We start from the raw sequence: 12,092 nt of genomic DNA on the forward strand, positions 1-12,092 counted from the left end.
GGAGTAACCAGCTCAGTCCGAGCGACACATCCCAAGGAAACTCACACTACTGCTGCAGAGACACCGAGAAGTTAGCGATTCAGAAGACTTTTAACTTGGTAAGAGCTTGTTTTTCGTATTTATTTTTACTGAGATGCAGATCTGTACAGAGTATGCTTTAGGATTACTTATGTTAAAAGTTGTTATTGTGTTTTATCCTGTGCCATACACTTCATTAGAGTTCATAGGCTTAGTTGATGATACTGTCTTAAACATTTTGCATGGTTGTTATTTAATGTGTCAAGAGGAAATACTTGACATCTGTTGCATTTGATGAAAAGCAATTAAGATACTGTATTTGAACTAGTGCTCTTTAAATTGATCAGACCAATTATGGCTGTGTAATATTCAGTATTATAATATTCATTCTTACTTGTGTGGTTACATGATACTATGAAGTTATCTTGACATGCAGTTCTCCCATTTTATTTCATGCTAATTAACAAAAAACTATTACAATCTCATATGAAATGAAATCAGAAATACAGTTGGGAATATTAATTTAAACATTATTGCTACAACATAATTGATTCAATATGACACACAGTTTGTGTGGATAATGTAGTGATCATTGTCATTATTGTGACATTAGTTTGGGCCATAGTCTGTGTGGTGAAACTGTGACTTTGGATTACCTTGTGCAAGCTCATTTATTTGGCATCCCAACACTTTCTCACTCTGACTCCAGCAGCTCTGTATTTACCTCGCTCCATCCACATCCACCTGTTTAATCTGGTGAGAAGTATGACTTGCCTCACCGCGTCACGCACTCACTCTTTAACCCCTGAAAGTAAAAATCAATCATTTGCGTCTTCACGGTCACTTCAAATCTTCTTGCAAGACAAAGTGTTTACAATGTTACAAGAATCTGGAGATTTTGTGCTCTGCAGCTGGACTCGGCGTGTGTTCGTTATCGAGGAACATCCCTGCTATGATACTGTGATTCATCTCTCTGTGTGTGTGTATATGTGAACCACGCTGAGCCAAAACCTGCACAGGATCACTGCCATGCAGGCGCTTATCAGTCTAATGAGTTGGATTTGCGTCTGGAGCAGAGACTTTAGGAATTCTACTCCATCGCACTGATACTCTGTATGTTGCATGTTTAGAGAAAGTGGAGTTTGTATCCATTATCTGCATTCCCGGCAGTGTGGTCAGTGGTGTTTTTGCCTCACACTGATGTTTGTGACTCACAGGATCAGCCTGTTGGGTCCGTAAATTAAGAGTAGGTCAGACAGAGGATAGTGCTGCTTCAGACTGTGGGAACGATGGTCCAGAAGATGACGCTGAAACCAATACTGAGCTGCAACTAAGCCAGAGTTTCACTTGGATCTGGACAAAAACCTTCTTTCACATCTCAACTCTTCCTATCTGACTAATTTAGTTTCAATGTATCTTCATCTAATGGGCTCCATACTGGTTATGAATGCCTCCTTCTTTGTGTCTTCCTCCATATGTCTCTGTGCAGTCCTGGAAGCTGGGATGACTCAGCACTACTCATCGTCTTTCTGCTGATCTCTGGGATTTGATTTAATCTCCCCTTTCTCCCCTTTCTCCCCTTTCTCCCCTTTCTCCCCTTTATCTCCTTTCTCTCCTTTCTCTCCATCCAGTCATCTCCTTCGACAGTTGTGTAATGCTTTTGGATTATCTCCTCAGTTTATACTAATTTCTGCTCTTTCTACCCACCTCTCTTAGTCTTTATGAGTCTCTCTGATAAGGAATTCAAGGCTTCACCTTGTGCACAGAGGGAATCTGTAAGGAACAATACAGGCCTCTGTTCCAGGGGACTGTCAGAGACGGCTCACAGCTGGTTTATTGAAGTTTGGCTGAAAACCCCAATGTGAAGAATGCATAATTCCTGCTAAGTGGCTTACCGAAAGGACATCGCATGCCGTAACACATCATCAGCAAACATGCTATACACATGCAAACTTTTAACTGAAGGAACAACGGTTAAACTGAAGCTATTGTACCGGTTTAGACATCCCAGCAGGTCAAACCAGTTCAAAAACATGTTCTGGGGTTCAGATTTGCTGCCGCTGCCAACCTGCCAACCTGCTGTAACAAGACAATGGGAGTAGTTTTTATAATACAATCTCACAGATCTCTAAGAAATAAACTTCAGTACCAAAGACAATAACACTGTAAAAGTGCTTCAATGCTCAATATGAAGGTGTTTCCTCTGCCAGTTCCTCCTCTAAGTGCCATCGTGGGCAGTCCACCCACTCAAAGAACTTTATTAGGCATCAGTTCTGACTTTCACATAGAAGACAGACGGGACAAGTAACCCCAGAGATGCTTGAAAGTGCACAGTAATCCATAATTTGAACTTCACAGGCAGAAGCAACTATGTTCCCTGCACGCCGGCTAACCATTCTCACCGTTTTAGACTTTTCGGTCTTGTTACTGGAAGACAAGAATGTCTCACCTCTGACCATTACAACCTCAGCGCACCATCATCTTTACACACCCTCACTAATGGTCCGCTGAAGTCACCGCTAAGATGTCAAAGATTATGGTCAGCACCTAAAACCAGTCTTTTTGAATATGCTGAAACTGCACAATAATAGGCAATTAATGACGCTTGCGGAAAACATTTACTCCGAGTGTGTTTCTGTGTCAGTCGTATCATCCGTTGCATGCTTTTGCTCTACTGATGTGGTGCATCTTAAAACTGCTGTTATGGAGCTGCTGCTGACTCACAGTCTGGCTGCTGCTGCTCCAAAGATGCTTTCATTTCTTCCATTCATATTTTACCTACTAGGGGAACCACACTCTCCTCAGGCTGAATACTTGGTTGTACATGAGCAGCTATTAACTGATGGGGAGTAACAGACAAAAGCTTTAACTCTATCAGTGCCATTCGGACTGGTCTGGGTCCCACTCATTTTTTAAAAGAGACTTGCTCATAAACCGATTGCTGTATCTTGCTATCAGTCAACATATCAATAGCTCTGTTTCATTTTCTAGTTATGAGGTTGATGTAAGTTCATAGTTGCTTCATGTCACACTAACCCTCTCAGATCTCACTGATCAGTTGGATTCCTTTTCTATAATGAGCAATCATATTTGACACTTTTTAGAATTCTAATTATTTGCACAAAGCCCTATTTAGCCTGAAGTATCCTGTTTATTAGACTTACTAGACGTGTGCATGTTTATTTTGTGTGTTTATGTCTGTTTATATGCATTACATTTTACAAGACAGACCACAAAAACAGCTAAAACTCAGGCCAGTTGGGTTTGTGAAAGGAGAAGTGTTGATGGCGCCCAAGCAGGGCCTCTGCATGTCAGATACCACCGACTTTAAAAAGGGTGGGGTCCAATATGTTCACATCTGATGTGTGCATGTTGATGTGTGTTTTTTTTGTGTCGTGCATGTGTTGATATATACGCACATTTCCGGAAAAGCATGGGGCCCGCGTTGGCAGTATATTAACAGGAAACATATGTTTTTAGCTGACAGGGCTGGAGAGAGGGGTGACTGAACAGAGCTGAACAGCTGAACAAAGGAAACAAAGGGGGAACTAGTGTGTTGTTGTCGCCCTGCCAGTGAGGCTCCGTTGGGGGTAAAAGCGCAGGACAGTAGGGTTTTTATTTCTGTGAGGCAAGGATAGCTTTCAAAGGACCTCTCCTCTTAATGTGAGTGTGTCTGTGTCTGTGTGTGTGTCTGTGTCTTAGAAGTAAAATCCTGAGGAGTCTTTGTTCCAATAAACAATGAGCAGAATAAACAGTAAATCTTTATGTGTAGGGATGTTGATTAGCTCCACGTTCCTGAGCACTTTGTGTGTGTGTGTGTGTGTGTGTGTGTGTGTGTGTGTGTGTGTGTGTGTGTGTGGTTGCCAGCGTAGCTGTTTTACTGATATATCAAAACACAGCGCTGTTTTCTATTAGTTAAGTCAACCACAGAAGGTGAGTCAGTGCAGAACCAGCCAACAGAGGAGAGTATAAAAAGGTGTTTGCATTTATTCACACTTCTGTGTGTCTGGTCTTTGAATGCAAGTATCTGTAGAATACGTTTATTATTGTTTTTAAAGCAACTTTTTAATAATGAGGTCATTTCTACTTTTCAGACCTCATTGTGTGCAACTTTCTTTTATTCTCTTTCCCATTTTCCTCTTTTCTCCATCTTCCACTCACCCACTCCTTCTTTTGTGACTCATGATTACTCACACTTAAGAACAACAAGCGCTCTTCTCCATACGTCTTTTCTGCATAATATTTTAAAACTGAAAAGAGGAACAAGTCTGGTATCAGACATCTTTTTAGAATATAAACGGGAAATATGAGTTTAGTTACTTTTTCTCGCTTCGGGGCTTTCCCTTCTGTTTCCTCTTCTTTCCCTTTAACATTCTGAGTCACTTTATCCTCCCACAGCTGCTGCTTTGCTCTGTTAGAGAAGGAATGCTGTCGGTATGGTGCAGAAACGTTCTGCTCTGCGTGCTGTGTCCAGATTGTGTTTGATGTGGCAGTCAGCGTCTGCTTTTTAACATAAAGCGAAGATAATCTGCTTCCTGTTTATTCCCAGTACGGACGGGATAGATTAATTATGATTAAAAGGGAAATTAATTTAAGCAGTACAACAAAGACATAGACCATAGCACACATTTGTTGAAATCATTGTCCTATTAGACGGGAAGCGGCTGTTAAAACTAAAAATAACCTCCAGTTTCATGCACCCCACCTATTCAAACCTTTCCTCTCTAGTGATCTTCCTCAATAGCAGGCGTAGAGATGGAGGAAGGAAACTGTATAGTCGAGAGAAGGTGACCAGTGTCGTTGGTTTTCCTGCAATTGTTGGCTCAGTATTGACAGATTTGTGACAAAGGATTTAGTTGGATATACATATAACATTGAAATCCATGCTCATCTTCCCACACGGTTTCTCCAGGTATCATATATCCATCTTACCTGTATAAGCTTGTAAAATCTTCTGTCAATTGTTTCTAATGTGTAATTATATTCTGCTTCCAGCAAATTGAAGACTACTTGAAAAGCCATGTCCAGAACACTTGGACTATCAGTGCTCCTGTCTGCGCTCTGCTGCTGCCTAGCGGACAATGTAAGTCTGACATCATTTTTCATGAGAGGACAATTGCATACAAGTGATTTTGCATATTTCAGCCCATTAACTACAAATCCTGCATGCCTTCACAACAAGGAATTATCTTAATTAATACACATTTTTGTGGTTTATAATACATCTGAGCAAACATTATGTTTGATAATTTTGCATTTGTGCTTGTGCCCTTAAAAGTAAGAGACTTAAGAACACACTGCTGAAACATTTTAAATGCAAAAGGCCACTTCATGAATCTTTTAACAATAAACATTTATTAGTTGTTTTTTTTAACTCTTAGAATTTGAAACCCACTGTTGACCTGTACTGTATGTAGCAAGAAGGGATGTTTGACAACATTTAAGGCAGCTTGTGAAGCAAGTATTAAGTCAAAATGTTCACAGAACCCTGAAGAAGTTAAATGAAAGCACTCACTGCCTGTGTTTGAAACCAATGCCATGCAACCAGTTCCCATGTACTGCTGCTCTGTGTTTAATTGAGCTCTTTTCTATTGCAGGTGCAGCTGCTACGCACTAAGAGAGGGACTCGGTTTTACAGAGGTGAGCCTGTCAGGCAGCCATTCAGACGGACGCTTTTGATTATTCATGTCGAGAAGTCTTCACCTTCCTTTGACACCTCCTGTGAGCCCCATCACACTTCTGTTTGTCTTTTCTTTTAACATGCACCATCACCATCACCCTTATCAGTTTCTTATAATTCACTGTTGTCATTCACGTATTTGTGTTCCTCTCTGTTTATGCACCTTTTATATTTCTAACCACTTTTACATGTGACAATGATTATGTTTTCTGTGTGTCTTCCTGTTGGATTAGCTGTATACTCATGTGTTGTGTTTGTGTGTGTGTTCTCAGTACATTGTGTGGATGAGGAGATGTCAGCAGTGCGTAGTTATGGGGACACTTGGCTGCGATGGAGGGGACAGCGTGTGGAGTACTGCCGTTGTGCATTAAGAGGACGAGAGCGTTGTCATATTGTGCCCATCATCAGTGAGTGCGACATGGACGCAAACACATGTGGATTGGCTGATTTTCTTGTCTCTTTCTAATCAGACTTGACTCTACTGTTTGTTAGTTTGTATGTCAGCTTGGCTGCTTGCCGGCCCTGACTGACCTCTCTGTCTTTCATTATAGCTTCACTGTACCTCTAACTTGCTGTTGCAACCTCAGATGATTATTTTTTTGCCTGGTTCATGTGTACAAATCCCTGTTATTTCAGTGCATCCAAATGAAGAGCTGTTGGGTTTCTGTGTTTTTGAATGGGTGCAGTTCAGTCTGAGATTGTTTGAAATACTCTTGCCAGACAAGCCCTTGTGCGCACTTTCACCCCCACTGACGAATTCTGTGAAGCATGATTGCTCCTCCCTCAGACAAATTATAACCACATTTTCAGCCCGCCAAACTGTGAGCTCATACCAGTGGGAGCAAGTGGGGCGCTGTTATTCTGAACGCTAGACTTTAGGAAATGTTGAAACAATAAATGAAAAACCCAACTGGTGATGGCATAAAACCAGTTCTGCTCTAGAAAGAAAGCCTTGGCATGACGAGGTTTTTTAAAAATTGAAGCTAGTAAAAGGTGTGATAGTCAGGATGAACCATGCACACGGTTCATCCTGAATCTCACACCTCTCGCATACTTCTCCATGTTTCTACGTCAAATGTGACACACAAGACCAAACCCTCAAATAAAATGTTCTGTTTACAGTGTAAGTGGTGGTTTATAAGTGGTTCTGGCCCATCAGTCATATTGTGATTATTCAAATCATTTGTGTTCTGAAGAACTGGATGACGTATGACTGACTAACCGGCTCTCTGTCTACCCTTTCCAGACTGCTACGTGTCTCAGTGCTACAACGGAGGAACCTGTAAGGAGGCCGTGTACACTTCAGACTACATTTGCCAGTGTCCCCCAGGCTTCAGTGGGACTCAGTGTGAGATCAGTAAGTATTCAACAAATTATTTAATCTAAATCACAATTAACGTGCTTTTGTATTGGTTAATCAATAAATAAAAAATGATGTAAAATGTCAGAGGCAGCATCCAACTTATTCCATCTTATTTTGTCTGATACAAAACTCTAAATATTCAGTTTACAATGAAATAAAAACAGATAACAGCAGCAAATCATCACAATGCAGCACTTTAATGTCATATGTAGTCTTCTGTGCTGCAGCAGCTGCACTCAGATATTTCCCTATGTGTCGTATTTAATTTGCATACATTTTTACTTCAGAGCAACAATTAACCCAGTCATGTCCATAACAGGATGGCCGGTGACACAACACTGATTAAAACGTTCTACGTACTTGTTAACGACTCTAGATAAGGTCACAGTCTGACCGTGTGACTCATGTAGGAGGTGTCATGGGCCTGTGGTTTGGAGACAAGAATCATAAACCATGGAAAGACATTCTGGGATATGAATGTTTTTGTTTCTGCGGGTGACTGTTTGAGGCTTTAGGGGCACCCCACCCTCTCAGTGGAATAATTATGCAAACCCCAGCGGTTGCAGCCAAGTGATTTCAGCGAAAGGAGTAATGAGTTACAATGGCCAGACTCAATAAATCTCATCGCGTTTACGATCATCATAGTTTGGTCATTGTATTAAACCACTAATTGGAAAAAATCAATTTAAATGCCATTAGGGCACAAGTTGTGAGTTTAATGTCTTATATAAGAAATAATAATGTTTTCATAATTTGTCCAAATATTTTGAATGTCCTAAATGAATCCAGAATCCAATAAACATGCTTTATTATGTCATAATAAATGAATCAGGTCAGTTATTAGAGTGATATCACTCTCATATATAAATGAGTGACACTATATCCCGTTTAACTTTGTCCCTTTCTCCAACAGACACTAAAGAGAAGTGTGCGTTGGGGCAGGGTGAAGGGTACCGCGGCACATGGAGCATCAGCCATTCAGGAGCAGAGTGCATCAACTGGAACGCTACGTCTCTGAGAGGAAAGAAGTTCACAGCTAAAAAAATGGACGCCAGCATCCTTGGACTGGGCAACCACAACTTCTGCAGGTATGTAACAAGTGTAATCTGTATAATATTAAAAAATATATACCATCGTATTTGTAACAGCTTAGTTTACCAAAAGCATGACTCGCAGAAGAGGCAGGTAGGATAAGAGCAAAGTTTACTGGACAAATGTTCAGAGGACAGACAGGAAGCAGGCAGAAAGTTTCCAACACTACTGAGATGCAAAAGAGGATCTGGAATGATATGTGAATTAGAGACTTTGCAGGAAAATAGGCAGATAAAAAGATGTAAACATTAAGATTTATTTGTCTAATTCTGTAAAACCTTGTTCTGATGATGCATTTCATAACTGTTTGGTTTAAAATATGCTTTTTCATCGAACATGTTTACTCATTGCCTCACTTTCCCCCCTCAGAAACCCCGACAATGACAGCACTCCTTGGTGTTACATCTATAAAGGCACTCAGATTACGTGGGACTTCTGTTCCATGCCCAAATGTCAAGAAGGTACCGCTTTAATAAAAATCTACTACAATATAGTAAGCTAATTAAACAATTCATTGTTTTAACACTTGGTTTCTCCATGTGTGTTTGAGCAGCTGAGTACCAAGAATGTGTGCAGGGCTCCGGTCAGTCATACAGAGGCACAGCGTCTGTCACTAAGAGCGGCTCTCGCTGTCTCCCGTGGGACTCTCCTTCTGTCAAGCGCAAGCACTACAATGCTTGGATATCTGATGCATTGGAGCAGGGGCTGGGCAGCCACAGCTTCTGCAGGTAGACATGTCAGCACCATTGTTCATTGTTAGATGTTCCCCATGCATCCAGAAAGATCAGAATACATTTTCATTGCTCTTCTTTTTCCTTTAATATAATAGGAATCCGGACGGTGATGCAGGTCCTTGGTGTCACACCTACAAGAACATGCAACTGATCTGGGAGCTGTGTGACATACCTAAATGCAGTAAGTTCCTTTTATTTCCATTGTTTTATTTTGCAGCATTGTTAAAGTGTGGAAGCGAGATTATCAAGACTAGAAGTTAATTTAGTTTAGGAACTAAAGTCTTCTGTGCAGCAATGTGCCATCAGACTAACTTACCTATACTCGTCTTTTTTAGTGGGATCTGTCATCAGCACTCTCGGCCCACGTGCCCCCATCACTAACAACAATAACAGAGGTAGGACATCAACACAATCCATTTCCTCTGATGTGTTCAGTGTGTGTTTATTTTACATTTATTTAACCATCATCCTGCAACCTGTCCACCCTGTAGCAACATGTGGGCAGCGTTTAGACAACACCCTGAATCGTCCGGCGTTCCGCATGTTTGGAGGCAGAGAGAGCGACATCACGGAGCAGCCGTGGCAGGCGGCCATTAATGTTTACCAGGCGCGTCACAGAAAACACTTTCACCGATGTGGAGGAGTCCTCATTGACTCCTGTTGGGTTCTGTCTGCTGCACACTGCTTCGAGGACAAGTAGGAATGACACTCACACACACGCAAAATACATAATTTAACATGCATGCCATGCAAAATTCTAACATATTCCCTATCTTTTTTCAGTGATAAAGCAGAAAAACTGGAAGTGATTTTGGGAAGAACGTTTCGGAAACAAAATTCCAGCAGCGAGCAGATTTTCAAGGTCGAGAAGTACTGGAATCATGAGAAATTTGACAACGAAACGTTTGACAATGACATCGGTGAGTGGACATTTCAAGAGGCAATAATCATATCATTTTTCATTATCTTCATGTTCTTGCATATGATTTTCTATATATCACTCTTGTCACTGAAAACTTTGTATCAAAATCTTTCATAAACTAAAATAGGCAGCATTTTGGCACGCTATAAAGTGAATGATGACAATTGACTGACTAAGACACTTTTAAGCCATTTCTTCGCCCAGCAGTGATGATATGGAACCTTGTGTGGGCAGAAAATGCTTGTTTAAACACTAAATCATCCCTCAGCTTTATCCCACATTTTCCCAGTGCATTACCCTGACTTTTCCTCTGGTCACTTTCCCCTTGCAGCTCTCTTAAAGCTAAAGACGGACATTGGCATCTGTGCTATAAACTCTCCAGAGGTTCTTCCTGCATGTCTGCCTGAACGTGGTCTGGTGCTCCCCGACTGGACTGAGTGTGAGATCTCGGGCTATGGAAAAGACTCAGAATGTAAGCAAACATCCCGCCTCATTTATGGCACTCTCTAATTTTGCATGACTTGCTACTATCGTGGCAAATGTATCTATCTCTTCACTGACCAGCGGAGGGCAGTGTAAGTGTTTCCACAAACCTTTAATTTATTTGTTTTTAGATAATAATTCAAACACTCTCTCGACAGTTTCTGCAGAGTTCTCCGAGCGTGTTAAGAGAGGTTATGTTCGGCTGTGGCCCAAAGAGCGCTGCGTCCCAGATGTGCTGTCTCAACGCACAATTACCTCCAACATGCTGTGTGCAGGTGACACCCGAGGCCTGGACGATGCCTGCAAGGTGAGAACGCCTAATTTCCTTTTACACTTAATTTACTCATTAAATCAATGCTGATTTACTCGATCAAATGTTTCCATTCTCTCTCTAAATGTTGCTTATTGACCTTCACCCACAGGGAGACTCTGGTGGCCCTCTTGTCTGTCGAAACAATGACAAGATGACTCTGATGGGTGTGATCAGCTGGGGCGATGGGTGTGGGCAGAAGGATAAGCCCGGGGTCTACACCCGCGTCACCCATTACATCGACTGGATCAACAGCATAATTAAGGCACACCCGGTCTAAAGTAAGAGAGACTGCAAAGAAGATGTTGGATTACCATACCCATAAACACAGTGGGTGAAACAGCAAACACAGATATGTTTGTCATTGAGAAGATAGACGGAGAGATCCACAGGAGTCTGATTCTGTTGTTTATCTGTTGATAAAATCCAAACTGATGGAGGTTTTAAACCAGCAGGACCCCTCCTACAGAACGCACAAGAAAGACCTCAATCATGAGTTTTCATGCTCCATGTAGCTCTGTGTTCTCACGTTTTCTGTTCCTTACTGTGTTGAATGTGACAGTACAAATGGACAGAAACACAGGACAAACTCTTTTTCCTCTTCTGGGCCATCTTGATGTAAATAATACTTGTTGTCTCTTCACGCAAGCAAAGTTTTAATGGGTTTTCTGAATATTGCGTCCAACAAAATGGAGGTTCAGGCACTGAACCTAACAGAAAGAAAAAAGAAATATCAGTTTTCTCTTTTGCTCTTTCTGGCTGGCTTTATGCTGGTTTATACAAAGAAATCAGAGTGGCAGACTTCAGGTCAGTATTGCTTTTAATCCAAACAAACACTCCATTTAATACAAGCATTTACGTTGCACAGCACAGTATGTCACATAGGAGTGTTGGCATTAAAGAGAAGAAGATTGTGTTACAGACTTGAGGTTATGTTGGCGTAATTAGTTTTAATGCTAAATGTTCTGCATTAGCTTACTTTGTTGCTTTAGGGGTTCCAACACAAAACACAAAACGTATCTGCGGGTTCAGATTCTGCTTGTGTTTGAACTTCCTGCTGCCTTGTAGATGGATTAGATCTGGACAGGTGCTCAGATACAACAAAGCTGTGCCATGTTTCTTGTTCTTACGATGTTTTTTAATATTAGATTTCCAGAGCACTTCTCCACCAGACACCTGGGTTGAGCCCAACATGTATATTGTCTGAATATTGATTTTATATTTAAAATGACTTGGGGCTGTTATTCTCTGTTCTACATTAAACTGCTTATTGACTGCAAAACGTATCTCCTTAACAAACTCCCTTTGTTCTGTGACTGGGTTTTAAATGTTTTTTTTACAAAGTTAATATTTATGTGTATTTTATATTATATTAGAGAAAGTACTGTGTGACTGTACTTTGATAATTTATTGTCTCTGTCATTATAACCACATCTGGCAACATAACTTCTTTGTCAATAAATAAGATTTGGAATAAATATTTTGATGTG

General features: G+C 41.0%; 1 protein-coding gene across 3 annotated transcripts; it reads left to right on the plus strand.

Moving 5' to 3' along the window:
• plat (plasminogen activator, tissue) lies at nt 1-12,080 on the plus strand. Of its 3 annotated transcripts, none has more exons than XM_029440310.1 (15): nt 1-98; nt 5,014-5,101; nt 5,616-5,739; nt 5,971-6,105; nt 6,945-7,055; nt 7,975-8,149; nt 8,523-8,614; nt 8,707-8,881; nt 8,983-9,068; nt 9,223-9,282; nt 9,379-9,583; nt 9,671-9,807; nt 10,141-10,281; nt 10,451-10,599; nt 10,715-12,080. In XM_029440310.1, exons 2-15 carry the CDS (start codon nt 5,039-5,041, stop codon nt 10,880-10,882), a joined length of 1,821 nt encoding a protein of 606 aa, XP_029296170.1. In that variant the 5' UTR covers nt 1-98; nt 5,014-5,038; the 3' UTR covers nt 10,883-12,080. The 3 variants fall into 3 exon arrangements, with proteins under 3 accessions (XP_029296170.1, XP_029296173.1, XP_029296172.1); XM_029440313.1 differs by having other exon boundaries at nt 5,616-5,658; XM_029440312.1 differs by lacking the exon at nt 1-98 and adding an exon at nt 3,453-3,681.
• The last annotated feature ends 12 nt before the right edge of the window (nt 12,081-12,092 follow it).

The sequence above is a fragment of the Cottoperca gobio genome, chromosome 9 (assembly GCF_900634415.1).
Source record: "Cottoperca gobio chromosome 9, fCotGob3.1, whole genome shotgun sequence".
In the NCBI taxonomy this organism is placed as follows: Eukaryota; Metazoa; Chordata; class Actinopteri; order Perciformes; family Bovichtidae; genus Cottoperca; species Cottoperca gobio.

Coding starts and splice junctions, on each gene's coding strand:
- plat (XM_029440310.1), top strand. CDS start 5,039: ATGTCCAGAACACTTGGACTATCAGTGCTCCTGTCTGCGCTCTGCTGC. Junction 9,584..9,670: donor GCACACTGCTTCGAGGACAA/GTAGGAATGACA, acceptor ATCTTTTTTCAG/TGATAAAGCAGAAAAACTGG. Junction 10,600..10,714: donor GCCTGGACGATGCCTGCAAG/GTGAGAACGCCT, acceptor CTTCACCCACAG/GGAGACTCTGGTGGCCCTCT.